This window comes from Vicugna pacos, chromosome 9 (assembly GCF_048564905.1).
Source record: "Vicugna pacos chromosome 9, VicPac4, whole genome shotgun sequence".
NCBI lineage: Eukaryota > Metazoa > Chordata > Mammalia > Artiodactyla > Camelidae > Vicugna > Vicugna pacos.
Genome location: NC_132995.1, coordinates 6,909,158 through 6,924,475, shown reverse-complemented (window position 1 = coordinate 6,924,475; position 15,318 = coordinate 6,909,158). Strand labels below are relative to the sequence as shown.

Genomic DNA, 15,318 nt, shown 5'->3' with positions numbered 1-15,318 from the left:
CGGCGGCAGGGGGCGCGCGAGGGCTGGCGGGGCGCCGCTGCGGACCGCGGAGGCTCGGGCGAGGACCCCTCGGGGGCCACCAGAGGCCTGGGGAGGACGAGGTCCTCTAACCCACCTGGCACGCGGGTGGAGTCTGTGACTCGGAAGTCTCGCCCAGAGGCAAAGGTAGGGCAGGGAGGCCAGCGCTGGGCACCCGACTTCCCCAGGGTGAGGGTGCTGCGGCCTCGACTCCTGGATCCTTGGGGGAGGAGGGGGCTGGGGGCCTGGACTCCTGGGCCTCCCACTGGGCTGTGGAAATGCAAGTTCCTGGCATGAAGCAGCTTTATTCTAGGCAGAGGTAAAAGGCAGCCCCAACAATTCACCCACTGGTACCCACAAAACAGTCCCAGCTCCTGCTGGGTCCCTCTCCATGGCCTTGGCCTGTTCCCCAGCAGGTGTGTCCTCACCGATTTCCAGTCCCTCCCGATTCAGCACTGGGCCCTGGATGGGGCTCTCTCCTCTCCCCAGCCAAGCTCAGTTTATCCTCAGCTCCTGAGCACAGTGGGTGCAGAAGTTTCCCCTTTGTCTCAGGGACTCCCCATCTTCACCCCACACAATTCCAGCCTGGGAGCCACTCAGCCAGGCCTTTCCTCAGAGAAGTTCTGATCCAGCCAGAAAAGGATGTGTGCTGTTCTAGCTCCCAGCCAGAGGAGACTTTCTGCCCATTTTCTAGGCTGTGACACTGAGGTCTAGAGTGGGCACTGGGGCTTGCCCACGGTCTAGAACAAGTGAAAAAAACAAAAACAAAAATAAAACCCCTTTCCGCTTCCCAGACGCTGAGGCCAGAAGCCTTGTCCAAGGCATGATAGCAAGGCTAGGGGCTTCAAGTGACAGTTGTCCAAATATCCTGAGACAGGCCAGTCCCATTTGGCTTTGGCTTCTGTCAGGGCCACCCCTGGATTCCTGGCTGGGCGGCCCGGTCTGGCTGCCGAACGCCTCTGGGTTCTGGGAGTTTGCATGCAGCATCTTTACCAAGCCTCCTTTGGGTCGGGGACAGGTAGCGGAGGCGGCGGGCAGGGATGGGGGACAGGGTGCTGCCCCAGGGCTGGGACCAGGCCAACGGACGGGAGTCTGCCTCACCCCAGGGAGCCCCTCCAGTGCCCCGCTGCCTCATCAGGGCCTTGGCTGGGGTGTCCTTGGAGCCCCGGGACTTCTTGAGCTGCAGAGGGAAAGAGAGGGAGGTGAGAGGAGGCTCTTGGGGGCCCAGAGCTGGAGTAGAAAGAGGAGGGTGAACAAGGATGGAGAAGGTGGTTAGGGAGAAGGGAGAGAAGGAAGGTAAGACAGGAAGGCGAGAGATGACACAGGAGGGAGGTGAGGGAGAACGAAGAGTGGGGTGAACTCCACGAGGAGGCGAGAAGACCCCTGAGTCTCCAGAGCCAGGAAGGAAGTGAGCAGGAAGGCTGGGGACCCCCAGACCTACAGAGGGGGCAAGGAGCTGTGTCCCCCTGGGCATGTTTGCAGCTGGGAAGGAACAGGAAGCAGCTGGCAGCTGTGTGGGGGGAGCAAATATTTGCCAAGGGAGGTGATGCTGGGTGAGGGCGGCTCAGGATCAGGTAGAGGTAAGGACCTTGCCCCTGCCCCTCCCTTGGCGGACTGAGGGAAGCGATTCCTGGGACATTTCTCGCTCAACCTCGGAAGAGGCCTTGAGCTCCCAGGTAGATGAGGAAACAGACTCAGAGGGCACAGCTCGCTAAGAGACTGACCACAAGTCTGCCTGCATCCAGGGAGGATCCACTGGTTTCTCCACAGCCTGCTTTACTGCTGGGGATACTGATGCCCTGCCCAGGGTCCCCTAAAGAATTGGGGCAGGCTGTTAGAACCCCAGTGTCTAAGCAGCTGAGCTCCCCTAATTCCCTCCCCAACACCCCAGGACACTCAAATCCAGGAAGCCAACAAGCAGAGCATTTAAAAGCCCTGCCTGAGAGGCAACCAGGGCTGAGTTCTGATTCCTCCCTGATGCCTCAGTTTCCCCATCAGTGAAAGGAGTGGGTGGAGAGCTGTAATCACACCCACCTCGTAGGGTTGTGGCAAAGGTGAAATTTAACCACAGTGAAAGCACTTGGCCTGGAGCCTGGCACACGTCTAGGAGCCCACAAAAGATCGTTGCTTTGACCTTGAGCAAGTTCGGCTCAACCTCTCCCAGCCTCTGCTTTCCCAGCCATAAAACTGAGCATGAACATTGCCTCACTGACCTGGGATAAGGATGTCATGAAGGCAAAATAAATTCCATTTGGGGGGAATTTATGATAATGATGATGATTCTAGTTCGTTCTACCCTTACTGACTCCTCCTCCCAAGCAAACTGAGGATGGGGACAGCCACTCAGCCCACATCCTTGATGAGAACACTGAGGTTCAGAGAGGGCAAGTCTCCACCCTTCACCCACCCTGGGCTCTCAGAGTTGGAGAATCATGCCAGGTTTCATGTCCAGGGCTCATGAGGTCTCTGCCCCTGCCACCCAGGGCTCCCCTGCCCAGCACACAGTATGGGTACAGGAAGCGGACGATGCAGTTATGAACAGAAGTGAGCAGTTTTGCTTTTCCCTGCCCCCACACAGGGCCAGGCACGTGGCAGGCCCTCAGATGCCTCCATCCTCTCCCAGCTATTCTCTCTCAGACCAGCCACCAGGTCTCACCTCATTGTCACCGTCACTGGAGCCTGACAGCTCGGACAGGCGGCTCAGGTCCCATAGAGAGCGGCTGGGCCGAGCCGGGGGGCCACTGGGGGTCCGGGTGCGCTGTACGCTCCTCAGGATGTCGCTGAGAGCTGGCCCTGGCATGGCTGGGGTCTCCTGCCAGTCCTCCTTGAAGATCCGGCAGGCGGCCAGGCGCTGGGCCAGCGAGCCATCAGGTAGTGGTGGCGGCAATGCGGGGGCCATGGAGCGGCGGTGGGCCACACGGTGCGGGCTGTGCGCCAGCTGCAGCTCCCCCGGGGCTCTGACAAAGGGTCCTGGGGTGGGCGCGGGCGGGAGTGGCCAGGAGGCTGCATACAGTGTCCGGAACTCACGGCTGAAGTCATCGGCAATCTCACCGGTCAGCAGAGTCACCAGGCCCCGGTGCAGGCGTGAGTCACTCCATGTGAAGCTGAGGGGCACAGATTAAGGGGTCAGGATCTCCAAGTGGTCCCAGAGGCCTGACCCAGCCCCCATCACCTCCAAGTGGTCCCAGGGCAGGCTGTGTGACCTCAGGTAAGTCCTGCCACCTCTCCAGCCTCAACATGCCCCTCTGTAGAATGGGAACAATGAAGTACCTACCCCAGAGGGTTGATGTGAGGACATGAGTTAAGGTACTTAAATTATCATCTGGAATCAGACTCGAGTTTAAACCTGGGCTCAGCCCCATCCCCACCGAGAGATGCCTCTGTTTCCCTCTCTGGAAAGAGACAGGGTTTCAACACTCTCAGGGACTGTTTTAAGACTTGGCTGCTTCCTATAATGACAGCCATTTATTAAGTACTTGCCATGTGCCAGGCTCTGGGTGCACCTGCTCCCTGCCTCAGTTTGCTCATCTGTAATATGGAGCTAAAACATAGGAAGATTAGAATGAGAGGACATGGGGTCGAGCACAGTGCCCAGTAGGTGCCCAGCACCAACAACCTGTGAGCTGTGGTCAGCTGCACCCTTAATATTCCTGTGATCACAGAGGCTGTGATTTAAAGTCCCTAGCACAGGTCTTGGCCCACGGCTGGTGCTCGGTAAATGCCCTCTTTGGAATTAAGTGAACCTGGGCTCTAGTCCTGGCTCTGGGGACCTTGGACATGCCACTTTCCCTTCCTGAGCTTCGGTCTGCCCATCTGAAAAAACCCTGCTCACCCTGGGCTGTGTATCTTGTGCCTTAGCAGCTACAGCACCCAGCAGAGAGGACAAGTGCAGCCGGGATGGTGAAGGTGGGTTTGAGCATCCTTACCTTGGCGGGGTGGCGGTGTCTTCGCTCCCTCCCAGCCTGCCCTGAAGATTGTGACACTCCTCCCCCACCTATGACCTCATCCCCAGAGCGGCCAGTGGGAACCCTAGAGGGTCTGTGAGGTCACCCCATTCCGCTCCACAAAGACTCCTGACGGACCACAGCCACTGGCTCGTCTCTGTCCTGGGGGAGTTTCTGAGACCCGAGGACTTGAGAGCCGTGGTCACGACGGCGCTCCTGAGAGGGACACGGAGCATTGGGAACCGAGGACACGCCGGGTGCTGACCCTGGGAGACCAGAACCAGGGGCAGAAGTCTCGTGGGCGTGAGGAGTGTCATTCAGCAGTTCCGGGAGGTCCAGGAAGCCCACGGCCTGGCTTGGGCACCGTCACCGCCACCAGGCCACCATGGTCCTTGGCTGGCTGCTGCTTCTGGTGACCGCTCTGCCCCCAGGCACGACGGGCGCCAAGGACTGCGTCTTCTGTGAGCTGACCGACTCCTTGAGCTGCCCCGGTACCCACATGCGCTGTGACGATGACGAGGACTGCTTCACGGGCCGTGGGGTGGCGCAGGGTGCCGGCCCCATCATCAACAAAGGCTGCACGCGGGCCACTTTGTGCGGCCGCGAGGAGCCCGTCAGCTACATGGGCATCACCTACAGCCTTGTCACCAACTGCTGCACCGGCCACCTGTGCAATGGGGCCCCCAACCCCACAGGCAGCTGGATGGCGGGGGCCACCACTGGCCTGGTGCTGGGCATGCTGCTGCTGCTCCAACATTTGCTGTGACCTACCTGGAAGGCAGGGCTCAAGACTGGTCTCCCGGCTCCACCGCTCCCCGTGCCCCCTGCCTCCACCCTCTTCCCCCATTAAATGGCCAGAGGCCCTGGACAACCTCTTGTGGCCCTGGCCTCATCCATTCTAGGGTTGTCCACCAGAGCCCAGTGCTTGGCAAAGCATCCTCTGGCCTGATTTAGTGGTGGGGACCCGTGCCCAGTGGGTTCGGCTGGACCCACTGGGCACGGGTCCCCACCACTAAATTTTGTTGGTATTTTGTTGGTTCTAAGATGCGTATCTTTTCACATTTTCAACAGGAAGCTTCCTTGCTTTAGTGGCACCTTAGAGTTGATGAAATATGGTTAAAAAAAGTAATAATAATAATAAACGACAGCTGACATTCATGGAGCACTTCTTATGTTATATGCCAGGCACCGGTATCTCATTGAATCTCCGAGTGAAGCTGGGATGGTAGGTTCTCTTCAAAACCTCCCAGTCTGGATGCTGGTAGCTCTCCAAGTGTGGTCCCCGGACCAGCAGTGGCAGGATCAATGGAGAACTTGCCAGAAATGCCAATTCTTGGGCCTCATCCTAGGCCGGCTGAAGAGGGGTAGGGCCCAGAAATCGGGGTTTTAACAAGTCATCCAGGTGATTCTGAAGCCCAAATCTAGAGCAGTGGTCATCAATTGGGCACTTCTGCCCCTCAGGGGGCAGCTGCAATGTCTGGAGACACTAGGTTGTCATAACTGGGGAAGGGGAAAGCTACTGACATCTCCTGGGTAGAGAGCAGGGTTGCAGGTCAGCCAGGAAAGCCCCCCACAACACAGAATCACCTAGCCCCGAATGTGAGTAGTACCTCTGCTGAGAAACCTTGCCCTAGAGGCACTAACAATATCATCCCACAGTGGCGAGGGGGAAACTGAGGCACAGAGAGGTGAAGCCAGTTGCCCAAAATCACACAGCTAGGAACTGGCAGAGCAAGGATTCAACCCCAAGCCACCCAGCCCTGGACTCCACGTGCCCCACCACATGCTGCTCTGAGGACACTGGAAGTAGCTATTTTCACACTGTCCAGATGGGAAACTGCGGTTTGGGGTGTGAGAGGCACCCGCCCAAGGTCACGAGCTAAGAAGTCATGGAGCCAGGTTCCAGGGACCACAAATAGAGCAGAGGAGGGAGATGAAATGGTCAGAGGGACTGGCCATTTGTACCCTGGCTCTGATTTTTTTTTTTAATAGATGCTCAGAGAGGTGGAGTTACTCACCCAAGGCAGAGCTAGGACTCCAATCCAGGTTCCCCTGGTTCTGAAACTCCTACATCCTAATTGTGGGCCCAGTTTTCCAGATAAGAAACACATGGTCAAAGAGATAAAAGACTTACCCCTAGGCCACTGAGCAGCCCAGCACCCAGCCAGTGCCAGCTTGTTCTGCTCCAGGACACCTACTCTCTGGGGCCGGGTGTTTAGACCCATTTTACAGATGAGGAAAGAGTCTAGAGAAGGGGATGCCACCTGTTGCCTGAACATGTTGAGGGAGAGCTGGGGACAGGAGACCGGTGGCGTGGTCGGGGGGAGCCGCACCTGTAGGATCCTGAGACGACCCTCTCGCTGTCCAGCAGCACAAACTTCTCCTGAACATTGCCGCTCACCTGCCGACCACAGCGGCTCTGGAAACTGCAGCCCCGTACGACTCGGATGTCCAGATTCTGGGGTGGGGAAGGCACACCCCCTGCTCAGGCCGACCCCACAAAGCCCTGCCCAGTGCCAAGGGCTCAGGACCCCTCCAGGCCTGGAGATCCTGGCCTCCACCTGGGTGGCCCATGACTCTCTGGAAGGGTCTGTTCAAGCTTCCCCAGAGCCTCAGGGTATCTTGGAGATACCCCTAACTCAGAGGGACCGCATGGGGAGATCCCCCCGCTCCCTATGCCATGGGCATCAGCTCTCAAGGGACCCTCAGCTGGCATCCACCTCGATGACCCAGGACCCCATGGAAGGGTCTGGCCCAGCTGCCCCCAGTGCTCCCAGACACAGGCCAGGCCCCTACCTCAGTGGCCCAGGGGTTCACCTCCATCTGCTGGGCCAGTGTCAGGAAGGCAGGCAGCTGCTGACGGTCCAAGAGCAGGTAGACGGGCACCCGGCGGCGTGTGGCTGCATCCACCAGGTCCGAAAACAGGTCTGGGTCAGTGAAGATGTCCATGACTACAGCCACCAGCTGGGGGGTGGGGAAGAGGGGCTGTGGTGGAGCCTGGGGCCCAGGGGACATTCTGAGGGTGGGGCTCTGGGGATGAGGTGCTCTGGGGGCTAGGGGTTTAAGGGCCCAGGCTCTCTGTGGGATGTTTAGGGGGGCTGAGGGGGAGACCCCCAGACACGCACTGCTGTTCATGCAGCGCCTATGTGTGAATGAGAAGAAAACAGCCAGCCCTTCCTTGAGATCCTGGCCTCTAACTGCTGGAAAGCTGTCATCACAAATCACACATCTGCAATGGTGAATGGTGTCCCCTGAGTTGTGACACTACAGGGCAGCCCTGCTCCAGGGGTCAGGGGCTGGAGGCCCCCACAGGGCACTGTGGGCAGCTGCACACTTGGTCCTCAGGAACACCCAGCATGCCGGGTGGGAAGGGATTAAGTGCCAGGCCACCAAGGAGAGCTCTGTGAACCAGAGGATGCTGAGGGCTTAGATCTTATGCGCAGAAAAAGGTAGTGGAGATAAACCCCCACTCACTGGCCAGAAGGCCTTGGTTCAAATCCCTACTCAGCCACTTACAGGCAAAAGACAACTTCCTACGTCTGTTTCCCCATCTCCTCAATGGGTACATTAAGTCTCAACCTAATGGTGCCCTCCTGAGGATTATGGAGGTTAAACCATATAAAGCACTTAGCGTGGGAGCAGAAAAAGATAAACTGCTAAATAACGAATAGCCTGGGAGTGGGGAGAATATAGCTTAGTGGTAGAGTGTGTGCTTAGCATGCCTGAGGTCCTGTGTTCAATCCCCAGTACCTCCACTAAATAAACAAATAAATAAAGTGAACCCAATTACCTCCCCCCCACACAAAATCTTTTAAAAAGGCTGGTAGAGTGCGTGCTTAGCGTGCACAAGGTCCTGGGTTCAATCCCCAGTACCTCCGTTAAAAATTAAGAAATAAAAATAAAGAACAGGCTAAGGGGATGCAGGGGAGATGTCTGGACCCTCACTGGAAGGAGGCAGGGTAGGGTAGATGGCCAAGATCAGGGTGGGTCATATTTAGATCCAAGGGGCATCGATGCCTAAGGCACCCAGGTCTTGGGGAGAAGGTGGAATATGCTAGAATACACCACATCTAAGAGGGTGAGGATGAGATCCCGGAAGTGTGGATGCCCAGGTCTTAGGGGCTGGGAGGTGTGGACTTGCAAGTTCCAGGAGGGCCTGCCTCATGCCAGGGGACGTGCTCTCACTCACAGGTGAGGATGACGGGGTCTGGGGAAGGGACACCAGGCCCCCGAGGCCCCCACCTTGTGGGCGGCCTGGATTTCCTGGCGCACCAGCTCCTTGAGGGATGGCTGGCCCTCACCAGGCGGCTGAGTGTACAGCTGTGCCCGGGTGATACCCTTCCAGGCCGAGTCCTCCGGCCAGCCCAGCCGCAGCATGGGCACTGGCTCCTCCGACTGTCCAGGCCAGTAGGTCAGGCTGCCCAAGTCCCCGTCAGCAGCGGTGGCTCCATCAGCTGCCCTGCCAGACTCCTGCTTGGCTGCTGTCCAGTCCTCGGCTGCCGCCTCCAGGCCCCGGACCTCATCTCCACTCAGGAAGTGCCGCAGCCCCTCGCGCTGTAGGCAGGCCTCAAACGCGTCTGCGCCCTTGCTCAGCAGAGCCTCCAGCGCCAGCCGCTGGCCCTCGGAGTACAGGCAGCTGGGGCTGGCCTCAGTGAGGGGCAGCCCCCCAGCGCCCGACTCCGTTCCTTCCAGTGCTGCCAGCTGGGAGGCCGCCATCGGACCACTCAGGTGAGAGGACGGTGAAGCTGGGTATCCAAGGGCTTGGCTGTCTCTGATTACTTATCATATGGGGTTCAGACCAACAGACCACCAGCCATCTGAGCGTCCTGCCAGCCTCTAAGGGTCAGGCTGACCACCTGACACCGTCTCCAACTAGCTGCCCATCTCTGCTACACGACACGACCTCCACCTCTAGCCCACTGGCTCTACAGTGCCCCAACTGACCCTGCAGCTGGCTCAGGCTGACCCCACCGCCATCTCCAGGTCACAGGCTGTCTGCTCGTCTCTGTCCCTGGTTAAAGGCAGGGCGGGCTGCCTGTTTGCCCCCGGCCAACGGCACATCAGACTAACCCTCTCTGGTTGTTTCTTCGTCTAGAAGACACTAATTGCTTCCAACTGACAAGCTCAATACCTGACTGCTGGGAGCAGCTCCCAGCTGGCTCCGTTCAAATCTGTTTCTCCCGACGACCGACCTGGCTCACCAGCTCTCACTGGCTGACCATCCTGGAAGCCCTCTCTGGGTCTCCTCTCAGCCGTAGAAGAACACACTCCAGCCCTGTCTTGGCATCACCCCTCCCCAGCTGGGGAACTAGGTCAGTCTCCTCTGGGTTGAGGACTCTGCTCCCCAGACCTTCACACCCACTCGGGCTGCCCCAGTGGTGGATGTCCTCGGCGGGGGTTTCATTACTATGGAACCAGCCCATCTACATTGAGGACACGACTAACTAGCCACTGTTCCTCAGGCTACTGCCCCTGCCTGTCTCCCGGGCCACCAGTCGTCTCCGTCTGTCCTACAGTCGGGACTGCTACCTTAATCCCATTCTCTCCTGCTATCAGACCACCCATTTATTCCTGGCCAAGGACCACTCCACATCCCTTCTGGTCCCCTTTCAAGCTCCTGACCCAACCTCTGGTCTGAGGACCTCGTACCCCTGCAAACCAGCAGCGCCTCCTTCCAACCCCAGAACCCAGGGAGCTCCTTTCCTCCAGACCAGTGGCCAACCCTGCAAAGAGAAAGGAGAGGAAATGCCAGGCCGCCTCCTCTCCCTCCCGGCCCCCTCAGCTTCCCCAGAACATCCAGGTCTCCATCCCTTTCCCCTCCTCTTGCCTTTTCAGAGTCAGATCAGGCAGCTGGAGATTTCCTGCTTGTGTTTCTGCGGTTCTTCCGGCTGTCCTGCCTTATTCATCAGGTTTCTGCCTGGGATCCGGGAAACCCAGCCCCTTGTGCAAACACAGGGGGAGGGCCGACCCAAGTCCCTGGAGGTCTGGGGAGCCAGACGAGTGTAAGGGAAGGTCCCAGCCCCAGGAACACATTCAACAGGTTGCTCACCTGGGGGACAGCAGCTCACCACTCGGGCTTCGGGGTAGGGGAGGACCTTGCCTGTTCCCACGCACACCCTCCCACAGGGGCCTACCCCATCTATACTTCCCTGTCCACGCCCCACCCAACCCCATCCGGGAGGACAGCAAGGGTGCTTTAAGAGTCGGCATGACTAATCCTGAAAGGAGGCAGGTGCACTAACACCTGGCTCTTGGGTGGGGATTTGGCCTTATGGGGGGAGGAGCTGCGAGGTCCCAACAGGTGCAGCTGCAGCTAGGTCCAGACACACTGACTCTGCCAGAGGGTGCCGGCAGGCTTGGTGTGGGAAACCGGCGGGCAGGCGCCTGGGATCCACTGACTCGGCCCCAGCACCGCTGAAGGGGCTCCATCCCTGAGGCTGGTCTCCATCAATATAGGTGCGGCATCCAATTGCCCAAACACAGACTTTTTCACTAGCAGGCTCCAATCCTTTCTCTCCCCCTGGCCCCAACCTTCCCCAAGAACACACAAAGGGCCATCAGCATCCAAAATCAATTTTTAATAACAAGGCAAGATCTGGGGTTAGTTTTTGTAGCCGCGGCTGGCACGTCGCCCTCTGGCACGCTCAAACTTCCGGCCCTTGGAGCGGACATAGGGTCTGCGGGGAGAGAAGGGATGGTGAGCGTGGGCCCCTGTTACAGATGGAGCCAGGGATGCCCCCTGGCGGCCAGGGCCTGCTTGAGAGCTGGGGGCTCAGAGCAGTGCTGCTTGCTCTAACAGTAGCAGGGGGACACGGGAAGGGGGCCCCACTCAACCCAAGAGTATCAGTGGTGACACCGAGTTGGCTGCTGGAAAAGCCTGGCAGTGCAGGAAGCCAAGATGCCAGGAGTGGCTGCTGCAGCACCTGCACTGGGCCCGGGGCCCCCCAGAAACTCAACAAAATGCAAGCCCCGCCTGAAAGCTGGGGATAGGCCCTGAAGAGCACAGGGAGCTCAGCACCCCCAGGAATACCGCTTCAAGCCGAGTTCCGAAGGAAGAGCGGGTAAGATGGGGTGGGGAGTTCTAGGGAAGCCCGAGGCTGGACAAGTAGGAGAAACAGAAGCAGATGAGAGCACAGCAAGGCCTAGGCCTGCAGGCCGGGGCCCAGGGAAGTCAGGGCTGGGTATACTCACTTGGTGTGGCTATGTGGGGTTCCTGGGGCCTTGCCAAAATGCCTGTACACCTCTCGGCCCTTGCGAGGACCTGGGGAAGGAAGGGGTGGTTCAGGCTGACTTGGGGCAGCAGTGCCCCTGACCTCCCACGCCTAGGAAGGTAAAGAATGCCAGTGGTCACACACCCCCACCAGCCTTGCGCCACTAAGTGTCACTCACCGGAAAGCAGGACAGTGCCGCAGCCCTTGGGCGAGTCCAGGGCCAGCTGGTCGAAGGTGAGGATCTTGCCCCCAGCCTTGAGGATGCGGCTCCGGGCACGGCTGCTAACTCGCAGGGCACATACCTGGGGGACACAGAGGACAGGCATTTTCAGAGTCCCCTAGATGGCAATGCAAGGGCTGCTGCCCAGGCCCAGCAGAGGCGTCCCACTGCTTGCTCGGCCTGATAACCAACCCCACCAACTACTAGAGGGCACTTCCTGAGCTGACAAAAGCTGTTCTTACCACTTTACTTCTACAAACTCCTTTAACACAGCAACAACCCGCAGCTATTACATGGAAGGAAACCGAGGTTTGAAGAGATCCGGGGCTTTGTCCAGAGATGACAAAGTGGCAGAGAAATCTAGCTCTGAACACTGGCTGGCTCAAGAGCCAGCACCATCAACAGGGTCCCAGCAGGGGCTTGCCCAGGGACACCGGCCATCAATATGCTAATGACAACCCCACTTCAATCCAGGCATGATGCCTGCCTGCCCCACAGCAGGACAAGGATGTGAGCCAGGTCTGTAGGACCTCACCTTCAGCCTGTGCTCGTGACCCACTCACCATGCTCCTGAGCCCCCTCCCCACTCACCTTCAGCTTAGGCACCTCCTGGACACGCACATCATCAGTTATGGTCCCCACAACCACAGCTGTTTTGCCTTCCCGACCAGGAAGCTTCATCTTCCGGATCTTGGTGGGGAGGGGAAAGATACGTATTAGGTAAGTCCCTTCTGGTGGTTTAGTCCAATCCCACTGCTCCAGGAATCCCGAGGACCAACAGCTTTGCCTACTGGACTAAACCCACCCATGGCACACCTCTCAAAACTAGCACAAGCCTCAGCCAACATGGAGAACAGTATGGAGGTTCCTTAAAAAACTAAAAATAAGTTACCATATGATCCAGCAATCCCACTCCTGGGTATATATACAAAGAGAACTCTAACTGGAAAAGATACATGCACCCCAATGTTCACAGCAGCACTACTTACAATAGCTAACACACGGAAACAACCTAAATGTCCACCAACAGATGACTGGATAAAGTATGTGTGTGTACATAATATACAGATGCATATACTACTCAACCGTTAAAAAAAAAAAAGATGCCATTTGTAGCAACATGCATAGACCTACAGATGATCTTACTAAGTGAAGTCAGTCAGAAAGAGAAAGAAATACCGTATCGCTTATACATAGTATCTAAAATACGACACAAATGAACTTATTTACGAAACAAAAACAGATGTACAGATGCAGAAAACAAACTTATGGTTACCAAAGGAGAAAAGGGATGGGGAGAAATAAATTAGGAGTTTGGAATTAACAGATACAAACTACTGTACATAAAATAGATAAATAAGGGTGGTGTGGTATAGCTCAGTGGTAGAGTGGGTGCTTAGAATGCACAAGGTTGTGGGTTCAACCCCCAATGCCTCTATTTAAAAAAATAATAAATAAACCTAATTACTACCCCCCCCAAAATAAAACAAACAAGGGCCTATTGTATAGCACAAGGAACTATGTTTGATATCCAATAAACAATGGAAAAGAACATGAAAAAAGAATATGTATTTACATGTATAACTGAATCACTGCTACACACCAAAAGCTAACACAATATTGCAAATCACTATACGTCAATTAAAGAACAAACCACAAAACCTAGCACAACCCTAACCTCAGGTCCAGCCTGGGAAAATCTCCAGAGAAGGGAATGCACCTCAGACTGTTAACAGCTCTCCTACAGAAAGCGTTTGACACACAAGACTTGCTCTGTGACATGACATCTCAGAAAGACCTCATAAAGCCATTCTAACACCCCCCCCACCGGGTAACCAATGAGAAGGAAAATGAGGCCAAGCCAGTCCAAAACCCCTGCTATTCACCTACAACCAGAGGATCAGAGCTCTGTGCCCACCACTGGTGGAGGTTAAACCAGGTGATGGCCAGGCTGCTACCACAAAGCTCCAAGCCTGCCCTTCCTCTTGCAGTCCAGTTCCAGACATGATCCAGTTGCCCCCCAGTTTGGCTATGTTCCCAGCTTTGGTCCCTCACCATCCGAGAAAGGGACAGAGGTGGTCGGTTGGTGCGACTCATGAACAACCTCTTCAGCACAACTTGATTGAAGGTGGAGTTCGTTCGTCTGGCCAGAAACCTGTACAACTGGAGGGGAAGAAAAGAGAATGAGAACCCAGGGCAGCCCACTCCCTGCTCCCTCCCAGCCTTCTAACAAAGAGGTAAACAAAGGACTTAGGGCTTTCTCCCAACCCATCAAGCCCAAGGGGGAGAGCTGGCCCAGGCCCTGGCCAGGGACCAAGAAAATCTCCCTCCACACCTGCAAACTGTACACAAACCCAGAAACTAAAAACACTGAAGGAATCTCTGGAAAAGAATCAGACTCCAGCCTGCCCTGCAGGCCCCTGGAAGGAACCAATACAAGCACAGAGACTCTGGAACTTGTAGTTCTGGGGTGGCCTTGCCTGAAAGTCTCGGGCCCCAGCTTCACCTTGACCAACAGCCTTAGGTAGATGTCCTGGCTCTTGGGCTCCTTGCGCCGAACCTTTCGGTCCTTGTTGTGGCGGATGTCAACTCCCTGCAGGGATTAAAGGAAGACCATGAACTCAACTCTGATCTGGCCGATTACTCAGCCCGTAAACCTTCTCAATTATTCCTTACCTTACCTCTAAGAATTAAAGCCTCAGTCTCTGGAGACAATAAATCCCAGTCTACCACAGGGAGACCCCTGGGAAAAATCACTTACAATCCCCTGAGCCTCAAATGACCCCTCTGTAAAACTCTACACGAAAAGCTTTCAGCACACGGCATACAACACCATGAGAGATCTTAACACAGTAGCTAAATTAACTCAAATTTTTGGTTCTTTACAAGTTGTGTTTTTCAAAAACCTCAGTATTATTTCAGCTCCCAAAGCTCGCTCCCACACGTGGAGCATGACCAAAAACATTTCAACCCAGGGCAGATTGTAAAATTATAATGGCAACGCGCTTTTTAAAATTACTGTGTACCAAATCCTACAACGACCTTTCATGCACTATCTCCTTGAATTCAACCACCTTATGAAGTAGTTTCCCAGTTTAGTGATAAAAAACTTGAAAAACCCACGATTTCCACTACACCCCCACTCGCTTTCCTGAAAATGTTTTGTACTGTCATGAGCTGTAAAGAATTACTTAACTATTAATAGCACCCATTTAGCCAGCACTTAACGTGTGCAAGGACCTGTGATGAGCACTTATTTCTTCCCAAACTAAGTTGAGCTAAAATTATCGTGTCCCCAAATGAATAGATGAACAAACTGGGCAGAGGCCGGGAAAGCAAGATGATAAAGTGGGTAGGAGCTTGAGACTCGGAGGCCTGCCGGTCCCCAAAACTCAGGCACCGGACGGTTGACACCCCTAAGAACACAACTTTTCAGGCTGGGGAGTGACAGGTCCAGAAGCAGCACAGGCAACCGTGGCTGTGGGACCAGCTCGGAATCCTGGGTCCGAATCCGGCTCCGCCACTTACTGGCATTGTGACCAATTTGGTCATCTATTAAACGGGAGCCGTAGAGGAGTACAGGAGGGGCGGAAGGTTGATACGACTCCCATCCATGGTCTTCGGGCCCCCCAAATAGCTCCCAACCACAGGAGTCGCCTCATTCAGACACCAGGGAATCCCTGCCTCCCTCTGGAACGTCCCCAGCCCGAGACTGCAGCGGATGGCAGCGGATGGTCGAACCCCAAACGCCGCAAAACGCGCTCACCATGATGGCGCCTACTCCTTAGCCAGATCCGGAAAGAAAGAGACGAGCCCCGGTGGGCGGGGAAAGCCTTCAGTGAGTGGCGCCTACGTGACGTCACATGGGCGCGACGGCACGCTCTACCGCGACTCGTGCCTCTCTATGGTGAATCGGAGGACCGAC

The 15,318-nt window shown here is 56.1% G+C and overlaps 3 protein-coding genes across 4 annotated transcripts; 1 reads left to right on the top strand and 2 right to left on the bottom strand.

The window, feature by feature from the left end:
- Positions 1-303: 303 nt before the first annotated feature.
- FAM83E (family with sequence similarity 83 member E) lies at positions 304-10,024 on the bottom strand. Of its 2 annotated transcripts, none has more exons than XM_006208673.4 (6): positions 9,790-10,024; positions 8,205-9,685; positions 6,759-6,926; positions 6,296-6,420; positions 2,675-3,122; positions 304-1,198 (listed from the first exon to the last, which is right to left on the bottom strand). In XM_006208673.4, exons 2-6 carry the CDS (start codon positions 8,676-8,678, stop codon positions 923-925), a joined length of 1,491 nt encoding a protein of 496 aa, XP_006208735.1. In that variant the 5' UTR covers positions 8,679-9,685; positions 9,790-10,024; the 3' UTR covers positions 304-922. The 2 variants fall into 2 exon arrangements, with proteins under 2 accessions (XP_006208735.1, XP_031537835.1); XM_031681975.2 differs by having other exon boundaries at positions 6,780-6,926.
- SPACA4 (sperm acrosome associated 4) lies at positions 3,029-4,835 on the top strand. The gene is made up of 2 exons (XM_006208498.4): positions 3,029-3,924; positions 4,031-4,835. Exon 2 carries the CDS (start codon positions 4,348-4,350, stop codon positions 4,726-4,728), a length of 381 nt encoding a protein of 126 aa, XP_006208560.1. The 5' UTR covers positions 3,029-3,924; positions 4,031-4,347; the 3' UTR covers positions 4,729-4,835.
- Positions 10,025-10,519: 495 nt separating the features above from the next.
- RPL18 (ribosomal protein L18) lies at positions 10,520-15,270 on the bottom strand. Its single transcript, XM_006208497.4, has 7 exons — positions 15,160-15,270; positions 13,900-13,986; positions 13,449-13,556; positions 11,985-12,083; positions 11,352-11,475; positions 11,154-11,223; positions 10,520-10,639 (listed from the first exon to the last, which is right to left on the bottom strand). The coding sequence occupies exons 1-7, from the start codon at positions 15,160-15,162 to the stop codon at positions 10,564-10,566; spliced, it is 567 nt and encodes a 188-aa protein (XP_006208559.1). The 5' UTR covers positions 15,163-15,270; the 3' UTR covers positions 10,520-10,563.
- Between the last annotated feature and the right edge of the window lie 48 nt (positions 15,271-15,318).